General features: G+C 36.7%; 1 protein-coding gene across 6 annotated transcripts in view; it reads right to left on the minus strand.

The window, feature by feature from the left end:
* Positions 1-12,602, minus strand: part of SUGCT (succinyl-CoA:glutarate-CoA transferase) — a 337,849-nt gene that overhangs the window by 294,304 nt on the left and 30,943 nt on the right. For all 6 annotated transcript variants that reach the window (XR_008732070.1, XR_008732068.1, XR_008732071.1 and 3 more), the window contains exon 7: positions 2,136-2,227. Coding sequence is in view for 3 of the 6 variants with exons in the window: in XM_055709366.1 (XP_055565341.1) it covers positions 2,136-2,227 (92 nt within the window). In the remaining 3 variants the exon portion in view is untranslated. The remainder of the gene's footprint in view (positions 1-2,135; positions 2,228-12,602) is intronic.

Here is a 12,602-nt window from a genome sequence, read left to right on the forward strand (position 1 = left end):
GTCAGTAAGATTCTTTTTTCTTCCTTGCTTTGGCCACTTTTCCACATGCTGACTGAAACAAAGTTTTCTACTTTTTTTCAGAGCTGGTTTTGTAGAATTTTAAGTACAACCCAATGACATGAACATAAATGTAGAACATGGAAAATCTTACTATTAATAATACATTATTATTTTAAAGTAACTTTCGAACAAGCAGACAATATGATTTTAAAGCCACGTGAGTAAATTTTCACTACAACAACAAAAGGCACATTTGCTTCTCTGGAGTCATTGACCACTTAAGTCTTTCAAACAGAACTATACATCAGAAAAGGGTTTTGGGAAACTGATGAAATACTATATAAACAACTTAAAATAAGGAAAAATTAGAAGCAAGTTTTAGCATGTTTATTTTAATCATGCAAGAGAATGACTAAGTTTAAATGAATTGTTAAGAGCCCCCAGTGAATAGACAGAACTGTTACTAACAATGATTAAATGATTCCTATGATTACATTGCCTCAAGTCCTGGTGAGGTGATGCGAACATCTGGATTTCCAGTGTACAACTTACCACAGCCTTTTAATAAAATCCATCTTCATAATGGCCACTGAGGACTATTACTCTCATAATACAACTTATATGCAATTATTCAGTATAACACTTGTATTTTCTGTCGTTCACATATCATTGCAAGGCTTTACAAGGGTCCTTTTTTTTTTCAATTGTTTCAACATACATAATTCATATGGTACCAACAACACTTGCCCCTTTCTACCAGTTTGTACTCCCATTCAATTTTGTTTGGTAAATTTTGAGGTGTGCATGAAGTTTCTGGCACTGAATTGGAAATATTAACCTTCACTCTACAGACACCAGGGTCAGAATCTAAAGATTATTTACACTACAATTACTGTGGTCAGTCATTGCTTAGTGCATATGTGCATTATACATTCGAGGAGAAGTACCTGCAAGGACTGTGCTCAACTTCATGTCTTTTCCGAGATGGAACATCCTATGGGTATCATTAACATGGCAGCAATGGGCAGACTGTCGTAGGACATTAGGCACGAAATCCTTCAGCTTACTCAGTCTAACAATGCCTGACTTTTTTTTTTCTTCTTCTTCTTTTAACAGGAAGGAGGGCTCTGGTAACAATAATTGCCACAAGGCACAGAGTTCGGATGTTTGCCATTGTTCTCAGCAGAAAACAAGTCTATCTGCAGAATATCAATCCTACAGTTGAGTTATCCAGATCATGCTTGGTTAGCTTTCAACAAACCCAGACAAACATGAGTATCTGACACTAAGTACATAAACTTGATTAATTCCTTGTTTATCTAGGGCATGCAAGTATCATATTCTAAAGATCTGCACTACTGCTTCCAGAGTACCAACAGCACCACCACAGAAACTAATGTTTATGATGCCTAGAACAGACCTGTAACACTATCTCACTTAAGCAACATTTGGAGACAACATCCCCTGCTCTGTAGGTGATTCAAAGTCAGCTTAAGTAAACGCTTACTTGACCAGCATTTTTCCAAGGTAAAGACACACATTCTATGCATCCCTGAAATCCAGATACTAGACTCCCTCTATGCTTCCTGCACTATTGGAGCTACCTTGGATATAGGTGGAAATAGCAGCACATAAATCTTTTCCAGAAACACTAATGGCATCTCTCTGCTTATTTTCAGGCAGGATGATGAAAAAGTTTGTCAGAGTTACTTGGATGGTTTCATAATTCCCTCTTTCAAAGAGGGAATATCAGTATCAAAGCATAGGTGAGAATTCCCATATATATGTATGGTTCCATCATCCAGGTGTCAACAATATGTCTATTACAGCTCTTGAAGTGACTACAAGTGGCCATTAACAGGTTGGCATAAATTGCCAGCTTATTCACTAGAGGTTTAGGATACCATTTGTCTTACATTTTCTGTTTCTCTGGTGTTGGCTTTGTAAGCCTGGAGTGAGATACTTGAAGGATGTCAGTACTATCATTTTCTTAGATTCCCAGAGATATGTCTCTTGTCAGATTCAGGAGGGCATGTATAACAGACGTCTTAGCATAAGCTAACTTGCTCCATGCAGCGTCAGGTTTCATATAGAGCACAAAAAAAGCTATTAGATTGCTAAGTTGAGCACCATACCTCATGCCCTGTGATATGCATGAGACCAGAAACAGCAGCTGCAATGGAATCATATCCACCTCTCTGAACCATTGGACCAGTCTGACCATAACCTAAAACAGAAAGGGAACAATTAGTAATTCCATCAAGGACAAGTATGACAAGCACATATTACCATATTAGTACAAAAAGGAACGAATTAATATTACTCATCAGCTTTTTTTCACAAGTTGTCCACACTGTACAACCAATGAATGCTATGGTATTCTATTAATTCCTGCATATTTTTAAGAGTTTACTGTTAGATTTATCCTGTGCAGGTTGATGATGTCTTTAGTATTAATTCTAGACAGATTCCTTGCCCTCCTATGTTTCATTCACTTTGGGTAGAATCCCTTTTTTAATCTGTTGTGTCAGCTGAGGTGGGATTCAGATGTCATTTTCGAGGCTGCATGGTATCTCTACGGGCCTCTAACTGCTGTCCAACTGGGCCCATGCTGCTTGAGTTATATATCCACTCTGCCATAAAGATACCTGGAATACCACAAGCGATACTAAAATCATGGAACTGTGGTTTAGACACATTAATTGTTCCTCTCCTACATCTCTTACTTTATTCCACATCAATAGAACTACCTTTGAAATAAAACATTGTTTAGAACAGAGGGGAAGGCTGGCCCTTTAGCAAGTACACACAATCTGTTTGGCAAGGGTTAGCAACAATGAAACACAAAATACAGAAAAACTTTAACAGAACTACATAAATACAGCTTTGTTCAGCTATAGAATTAACTTTGAATGAACAGCTATAGCCAGAAGGATGCTGTCTTGCTTTTGTCTGCTTTAACTCAACATGTTCTTTCAACAGCCACCACAAAATCTTCCCACTGAGGAGGTCTTGCTGGATCAACTGAAAAGGTTACAAATCCAGACACTAATCCTATTCCTCTGCCAGGGGTTACTGCCCTGTTCAGTCATGGTATAACCTAATAATTTAAGGCTGAAACTGGAGACAGTTAATATACTGTACCTGTACAATGTAATGACCTTAAGTAGTCAAAAAGCCAAGTCTGGTTTTCTTTTTATGGACCCAGTGACCACCACCACAGAGGGGAGAAGTCATCAGGGAAGGAGCAACATGTTTGATTGCTATTATTAGAACTAATAGAAACCATCAGAGCCCTTAAGACTCAGATATTAGAGTCTCTCCTCCTCCTCAAAGAGGTAGCAAATCCAAAAGCTATTCTTATGCTTTCTTTTTCCTTTCAAATATCTTTAGGAGAAATCCCCTAATTGCAGAAGCCAACTGTTAGGAGATATCTGTCACAGACAAGATTCCTAGTTTGGCTGGCACTTTTAAGGCAATGTTTCTGTATTACTCTTAGCTGTGAGGACAGTATTAAAATAAGAATATTTCAACATATACTGCAAGATAAAACTTCCTTAATCTCCTAAACTCCTTTTAATAATTCTCCCAAAACAGTTTTTTCTATATACAGACAGTCTATTTGGTAGATGCAATGGTCTAAGCACTGGCTATGTTCATTACAGCACACAATTAAAAGTTAGTCATTGGGGTAATCTTCCTCAGCTCCTCCACTTGGACCAAGGCTGTTACATACAAAATTCGTAAATGGCTTCTAATGTACAGTGCAAGAGAACAATGATCACTTCAAACTGGAGTTAACGCACTTTGCTACTCCAATTAGTATTTAGTAAATCATACCAGGCAAAACAATTGCCACTAGCCATACCGATTTCCCCATTACGCCACAAATTATCTTAATTACCTGCTATTTCTCTAGAGACATCAGATCCACATTGTGCAAAGTTGAGGAAGAACTCAACTTCTACACTCTGTGTCACAGGGAATAAATATCAGGATACGACAGCCAACACATTACCTTTGTCAATGTGGCCTCAAAATAAACTTGTCAGAAGAAAGGATTAGACATTTTTCTTATGGTCAAACCTGTACCTTATTGACTTCACTACTCACAAGAGAGAAGAAAAAAAACCTACCAGTTTACCCCGTTTTATTCAAAACCATGTCTCTGACAACAGCTGACTGAGACCCTAGAGAACAACTGGTGACATTTCTTTTCATATTCACACACTTCACAGAAAATAACAGTGTTTTCATTTTCAAACATCAAAGAACTAGCAAATAAAATAAGGTGGATCAACCCAAAAATGCTCTGAAGGGCTCTAACTAGACATATACCATTATCTCATTGGAATGAACTGTAGCATTAAAACCATTTAAATGTGTGGGGCCACTTCAAACACAGAATCTTGCTCAATAAAAAAAAAAAAAAAAACATACTCAAAACAACTTTAATTGAATAGTGAAAAGCATATTGAAGTAAGTGAGAAATTATGTACTGGCCTCAATTATTAAGAAAGAAAAGACATCTCAACACGTCTGCTCACACAAATGTTTTCATAAACAGAAAACATCTGAAAATTAAGTGTTTAGTATGTAGACAGAACAACTATAAAATGCTTTGCAATGCTCTTCTGGTAAGGACAAACACTGATCCCTCAAACACTATACTATATTCAGAAAAGGTGACAGGCAACAAGTAATGCATCTTTCTAGTGGTATTTTAGAAACATGATTTTTTTTAAGTCCTTTTCACACATTATAGCAGCCTGGTTTCAAAACAAGGTTTTCTGGTTAAAATTAGAGGTTCTAAGGAATGTTTAATTAGTTTTCACAGGTCACAGTAGATTAACCAGAAAAAAATGCATAATTTTGCTTCTGATCTGAATTCTGAACCGACAAAGCTAGTGTGGGAACAAAATCTGTTGTCATTGGAGATGGTTTGCCCCGGGAACTACGGACATGTAAAATGCCTGGAAGAGGTAGCCATCTAACTGTAACAGTTAAGTAACAAACACCTATTCTTACAAAATGAAAGATGTCATTATCCAGACAAAAATCAGAGGCTGAACATTATCACTCTACTAAACTACACAGGTCAGTGGAGCAAACCAGTGCAGAAGTTTTAGAAGCAACTATGAGCACAAATACAAAATGTTTGAAGGAGAGCACAAAATTACATTCAGAAAATTTTCAGCCTGGCTCACAGATCTCACCATAATTGTAATATATACACACAGACTTTTATATCTGTGTACATATACATAAAAATAAATAAAACAACTTCTTAAAGATATAAAAATGCCACCCGAAGTTCCTGTTTTTCCAAATACCCTGCACTCTCCCACACTTAAGTCAAGCATGCAAAAGCATAGATTTGCAATTACACATGCTTAACCCTAAATATCGGTTCCTGTTCAGTATAACATAGTTACCGGCTTATCCGGTTTAGATACAACAAAAAATACTGCAGGCTGAAAAGATAATCCCTGTTGAATGCAGAAAGAATAGACTTTACAGCAAAGGTCTGAAGAGGAAACAACGCAACTGATCACACTCTTGCTCTGGACTGCCCTCTAGTGGAGTTCACCTCCTTAGGCGACAGGCAATATTTAAATACTCTCCACCAGCAGAGAAATTAATTTAGACCCTTAGGTCCCGTGAAAATGTTTTTATTTCTGGGAATTTATTTCAGAGGAGAGACAAAAGAACTTAAATTGATTTGATTTAGAAAACTCTTTTATTATTTCAGATGGGGTGGGAGCTGCATAGATGCTTAATCCCATGTCAAGTTTTAGATTTGTATGAAAAGGAATCTGGAAAGAACAAAAAAAAATGTTGCACACACCCCCAAATCTCTATTTGACTCCCAAAATCCCTATTCTACACCTTGCACTAAGAAGGCACAATTTATTCTGATACCTGCAACATGCTTACATACCTAGATCTCAAAACTGTTGGCAGTATGAGCGGTTTTGTTCTACTGCAAAATGTACATCAGTTTCACATTCAAACCAGTTACAAGTCACAACAGCCTCCAGTCGGATCTCCAAGTACCTCCTAAAAACTCTCATTGTCAAAACATCATATAATCTGCATGGCAAGCATTTGAAACCACTAGACACACAAACTCTAGCTGTCCACTAAAGGACTATTTGCTTATTCAGCACAGTCACATCTAAATCCTTCTGTTCTTCTCCTGACCCTGCAGCCAAGCCTACCTTCTCCATAATAAAGCATACCTTTATTGTCTTTACCTTTTTGTGAGCAAGAAAAATGAACTGGGTATGAGACCAGTATGAAAGAACAAGTTGTACTGGCTACTTTGGATCAGCTTAAGGGAAACGTGGGCCTTTATGACAGACATTTGCAAAGTGAATGCCACAGCTTTCCATTTGCAATCCTGTATGCCGCTGGCAATCCTGTGTTCTTATCACAGACATGCTGTGATATTTATTATTATATATTAATATATATATAATATACGTATAATATATTATGCTGGTGATACTTAACATCTTCTGTTTTTCAGAACTTGTGAGTGGTTTAAGATAAATTTGCAGCTGAAAATTTTGAAAGAATATTCTTAACTAAGGTCTCCACTGTCTCCCTTTGTTAGTCTGCAGCGTAACATACAGTGTATGTATATTCAAAATGAGACATGCTTAATGTGACATAAAAAAGGATATATCTGTTCCTGTACCTATTTTTTCAAATTTGGGGATTTATGACAAAGTTTCATAAAATAAGGCAGCTAACATCAAATAATGCAGCTCACAGCTGTTCTAAAAAAAGCCTCCAGTTGTTTGATGGCCATATCTTTGTTACAGAGCAATAAGAGAAGACTCATGATGCCTAAAAAATATTTATCTAGCAAAACTGAGAGATGAACCCATCAAGATAAACAGTAAGCTACAACTGCACTAAGATCCTCATCACTAGCTGAGGACATTACAAAAGTAACTATGCAAGACACTAATTGCAACTGATTGAAGATCCATTTGGTAAAATGGATTAAAACAAATTTCCCATGAATTTGGCAATATACACCCATTCCAATTAAAACTAAGACTGCTGCTATTATCAGATTAAATTACATCGTTATTAATACATCACAATTCCTGACAAAGGGAAGGACAGAAAGTATTTATTTCCCCCAGATTTTTCTAGTTAGGTCAGAGAGACCTAGTAAACAGACACTCTTCAATGGGAAATAAATCTTAGCTACTTCTCTTGGGCTGGTGTGACATTCTTGCTCTGATGAAAGGGGGCCAATTAGCCTGTAAGGCAGAAGTCACCTCTGACACAATGAAGCTAATCACTTCTGTGCTAAGTACACAAGTGCCATGTGATGGCACTCAAGCTTTGGCACATAACACAGGAAAAATGATAGTATTTACAGGCATCATATGGGACAAAAGTTTGGGAAAAAATAACACTGTCATACCAAGCTACTGCTAGTTTATCCACCTTAAAAACGTCAATATATTTATCACATGAGAGATATACTTTGCTTTGGAATCTACACTAAATGATTCTCTTCTGAGAGACAGAAATAAATATTATGAAGTGAGAAAGGTCAGGCTGAAGATTAGGAAAAATGTAATAACAGTAAAAGCAGTTAGACTGCATAAAAGTGTTAGTAGCGAAGCTGCCAAATGCCAGATGCTCAAAAATGTCACACTAAATTTAAAAATGTTAGCAAAAACTGTTTCCAAAAAGAACTCTTCAAAAAACAGACTAATGTGTCTTTCCAGGTTTAGCTTTATAATACTATGTTAGATACAACATAGCTTTATTTCATTTCTCCAGATGACAGTGGGATTTTAAGCTACATTTATGGCAGACTTCATAAATTTTAAGAAAGCAGGGAAACCAAATAAACAACTTTGTCCCAGACAAAGTTCCATGTGTCCGTAGATCCTACGCTATTCCAAGACGTGTACTGAACACACATTTGGACATCCTGCTTCCTTGCTTAGGAGTTACTGACAATATGATGACAGGATTCCTAACGTGTATAAAAACAATTCATTTCAACTAGGAGCTGCCTGAAAGCATCTGGAATACACGGGCGCCAATGTGTTGCAATATCATCACTTGAAGGACAATCACCCTAACACCAATATTTTTATGTAGGTTACCTTAAATTCATTCGGGATTTTAACAAAGTTTAACAGAAATGCTTCTTCATTTCTCAGGTTTGTGCATTTGATTTGCAATTTAACACTTCCCTCAGGATAGTGGGTCATAAACACAGTTTGCACCTTCTACGAAACAACAGAGAAAGAAGTAAATCTTAAAAAAATACTAAAAGCATGGGAGCTGGAAGGCAGACAAAAGAAGTCATGCAACACCTGAAATCGCTGCTCTCATTTCTTCAATTCAATTTGCTTTCAAGCTCATGATGACCCTGCCCTGTAATTAACTGCTACAGGAAACTCTGAATATCCTTTTCTGTGTCATTAAAAAAAAAAAAAAATGGGGGCCAGCATTTCTCATTATGACCTTTGTCCAAAATATTTGTATCACATGCTAGAGAAAACCAAACGCCATCATTTCTGCACTTCTTCATGATTTGATAGCATGATAAAACTTTATAAGACCAAATATAAAACACATTGTACTAAGGGAGAGGAAAAACCAACACGGAGACATGCTGTCAACACAGACCACTTCCCTGTAGCTCAATTCCCACATGACAAATGACATTATAAAATCAGTCTGTATAGGATATTCTGAGCAAAACATAGAAAAATATGTTCAGCATAGGCATTTCTACAAATAGGGCCTAAACATTGTCACAAATTCAATCCAGATAGATGGCTATCCCTGCTGAATAACAAATTAATGAGAAACACCTTTTGACTTGTTCTATTGCCAAAAGAAAACATTCAATTAAAGACAGCTTACATCTTTACTTAATAAAGATTAATGAAACAAGCAGAAGAACACAAGCAATTCTCTGTGATGACAAAAGCCAAAAATCTAACAGACGCATTATATGAAACTTTGCAATGTCAGTGCTGCCAAACACGTTAGCAAAGTGAGTAAAGACTTTTGGAAAATGCTTGCCATGTGTTGGTCAGAAGGAAAGGAAGTACAACTTCCTGGGTAGGCAAACTTACAGGAGATCAGAACCGATACGAAAAAGGTGAAGTCAGAGCAAACTGTCAAGAGAGATAAAAGGAGTTAAAAAAAACAAAAAAAACAAAAAAAACCCGAAAAAACTTAAGTCAGCAGGCATAAAATCTGACCAACAATCTGACAAGTACATTTCATTTCCCAATTGACAATTCTGAATGAGTAAAATATATCAGTTACTTTATTGCTTTTACACATGCCGATTCAGACATTCTAACCCTATATTTAAACAAAATCAGGTGTCGTAAGTTGGAAGGCAAAGCTAAAATAAAATTATTAAATCAAATGCAAAACTTTCTACTAGGATCTACCTACTGAAAGACTAGAAGGGAACGAACAACAGCCTCCACCAGTTATCCAACTACATGCAATCTTCATGCGATCTGGGTACTAAGCCTCACGCAACTGCTCTGAAAACACCAACCACACTTCTGGGAGACAGCCACAGACCGGTTCAAACAACGCAAGCCTGGTTTTCAAGAGGCTTTTAATCAAGCCTGAAAACTTCTTCTAGCCTTTCGATAAACCAAATGTAAGTTAAAAGAAAGCAGTTCTTGCCTCCATAACCTAAACTGTAGTTACCTAAGAGATGCCGCTATCACTCTCTTTTGCTAAGTCAGCTGAAGTTTAGCTTGGCACTGAATTTTAAGGCAGCACCAGCTTCCCAGTCTAGAAGGAGGCACTCTTTTACATGACCTCAGAAATCAAATGCAACATGGTAACCATTTTTCTGGAAACAAAAAAAAAAATCAATTAAAAGCTTTAGCTTTTAGATGACACTCAGATTAAGTACTCAAACTTTTTCCCCCATCTTGTAAGGAGGCTGAGACACACCCAAATTCCCCAATATTGTTTCGGTTTACACAAATATTCTTACCTACACACTCTTAAAGGCAACAGCTCACTCCTTGTACCCTGCTCAGTATAGATAAAGTTTACCTTATGACTCCAAATACTTATATTGTAAAAGCTAATTTTAAATAGCGACATCAATTACTCCTAGCAGTGTAGCAATGCCATTCTTCTAGAATCTATCCATGCCATAAAACTTGCATAGAAACTAGCAACATACCGTGGTGAGCTGCCTAACCTCTGTGTGTCCTCACCAACTCTGACAGAACCCCAGCCACACACCTCTGCCATGCTATTACTGCTAAGGTAGGAGAGCAAATTTTTTTTGAGAAGCACCTGGCTAAATGCTGGGCATCAGCCAGGAGTCAACAGAAATACACCAAACTTCAGCTCAACAGATATTAAGAACTTAGCTATTTCTGTAGTGAAAAATGTGTAAAACTAAGGAGTACCTGCAAGGTGTATTTTCTATGAATATTTATACTGCCATGGCCAAGCAGTACAGTGCCAGGATGGCCTTAGAGAAGGCCCAGCTCTGAGGCCACAGATACACAGTAGTCTCTATGACAGAAATTTAAAGTAACTACTTAAGTACATAATTATTTGTCATCTGAATCAGAAAACATTCATTCTAAAGTGGATATTACCTGAACAGACCTTCATTTGTTGTGAATATACATAGTTCTGTGGACAGACAAATCTGTGCAGCAGCATCCAGTTAAGAAGCTGACCTTGACTAAGCACTCTGCTACACCCAGGGGCTGCGCTTCCACACGCATGAGCGTGTGTACTGTAACCCTGAACTCTCCCCCTAAGATCAAATAGATAGTCAGTCCCTCAAGGGGCTGAAGGTGGAGAAGTGTCAAACCCAAAATCAGTATGAAATTCTTTCTAAACTTTCCAAATATTTTTTCAAAAATTCCAAAAAAAAAAAAAAAAAAAAGATCTGTGAAGTTTAACTCCCAAAGAGGATTACTCAAGTTATATGGAATACAATAAGTTCTTAAAATTCCAGGCTGTCCTTCCAACCTGGCAACTTTACTGATACTTTTTGAGCCCGAGTTCTCTTTGGTTTATACACACCAAATACACACACACAGCTCAACCCTTACTCATCTCAAAGAATAAGCACACATCTACACCCTATTTCAAAAAGCACAAATTTTAACATTAATTTCATTTGCAGTCCTGACAGAACATTAATTTTCTATGCAACCTAATGATGGTTTAAATCTCAGCTTGAAGTTTAAATGTTCTTGCAGATCAGATGAAAGTAGAAAGTCGCAGTAACTTACCAGTACATTAGAAACTAAGTGAACATAAAGAGAAGTTGCAAGAGCCTTTTTTTGGAAATAAATATGAAAGTGATCTTGAATATTCTTCGCGTTAACAGATTCCCTGATTATACAATGCATAGTTAAATATAATAGTTGCTGATCATTTACAGGAATTTAATATGTGGAGTGGTAAGAACTAAATGCATCTGGTTACTTGAAACAGCTGAATCTAATAACAGTTTAATTCAATGTATTGCCTAACTTGAATATTTTTGTACTAACAGATTTTGCCAATTGGCTCCTTAGGAAGGGTCTTATGTGAAAAGAATCTTTGGCCTTAACAAAAAAAATCCATAGTGGACACAGCTGGTATTTCACATACTTGTCTTTTTCCCCTCTAAAGATTTTCCTCATACTTGTCTTTTTCCCCTCTAAAGATTTTCCTAACACAATGACCTCTAATCAAATTCTCTGTCATTGATAAGAAACACCTTCTAAGTAAATAAATACAATATAAAATATAACAAGATATAAAATATAACAAGATAAGTTGTTCAGACTGAACAAACTTTACATTGGACAAAGTACTCAAACACCTTGGGACATTACTTTGTGAAGGTTTTCAGAACTGTAATAAAGGTAATAGAATTAGAGCAATGCATAGCACTGGAGATGGTATCTTTACTTCCATACCTTGTCTTTCACTATATTTCAGCTTTTCAGTTTGAATGCTATAAAAATTTAAGATTCATTACCAAATTCACTCCCACATATCTTAAGATCATGACTTGACTTTGACAGAAATAAAAGAACTGTCTATCATATAGTATAACCCAAGCAGGTATGTGATACATAATACTCCTTCATACTGTACAAAGAACATAGTTCTATACAAGTAAGCATGTCGTAGTCACAGTTCCATAAAATTAGTTTTGAAAGATGTACTCGTTTGCAAGATGTTACAAAATTTTGGCCTCCCATTCTCCTCCTGAAAAGGTGGTCAGGGTTCATGCAGACATTATCACAACGGCACTAGGCACCCCTATCTTGACTTTGAAATATCCACAAGTACTCTACTCCTGGACAAGAAAGCCATCCTATCTGTCAGAAAGCTTTTCTTAATGTTTAATTGGAATCTTTTTTGCTGAAATTTTAATAGTTACTTCCTGTCCCATGTATCACAAACAGATTATTCTCTTCTCTTTACAAGAACTTTCACTTATAGGAATGCTGTTATCCACAAACCTCTTCTCATTACACCCTTACTTTGCAGTAACATCTACACCTTCCAATGACAAAGCTTTCTCTACAAGACAACTTGCAGATCAG

The sequence above is a fragment of the Falco cherrug genome, chromosome 4, assembly GCF_023634085.1.
Source record: "Falco cherrug isolate bFalChe1 chromosome 4, bFalChe1.pri, whole genome shotgun sequence".
NCBI lineage: Eukaryota > Metazoa > Chordata > Aves > Falconiformes > Falconidae > Falco > Falco cherrug.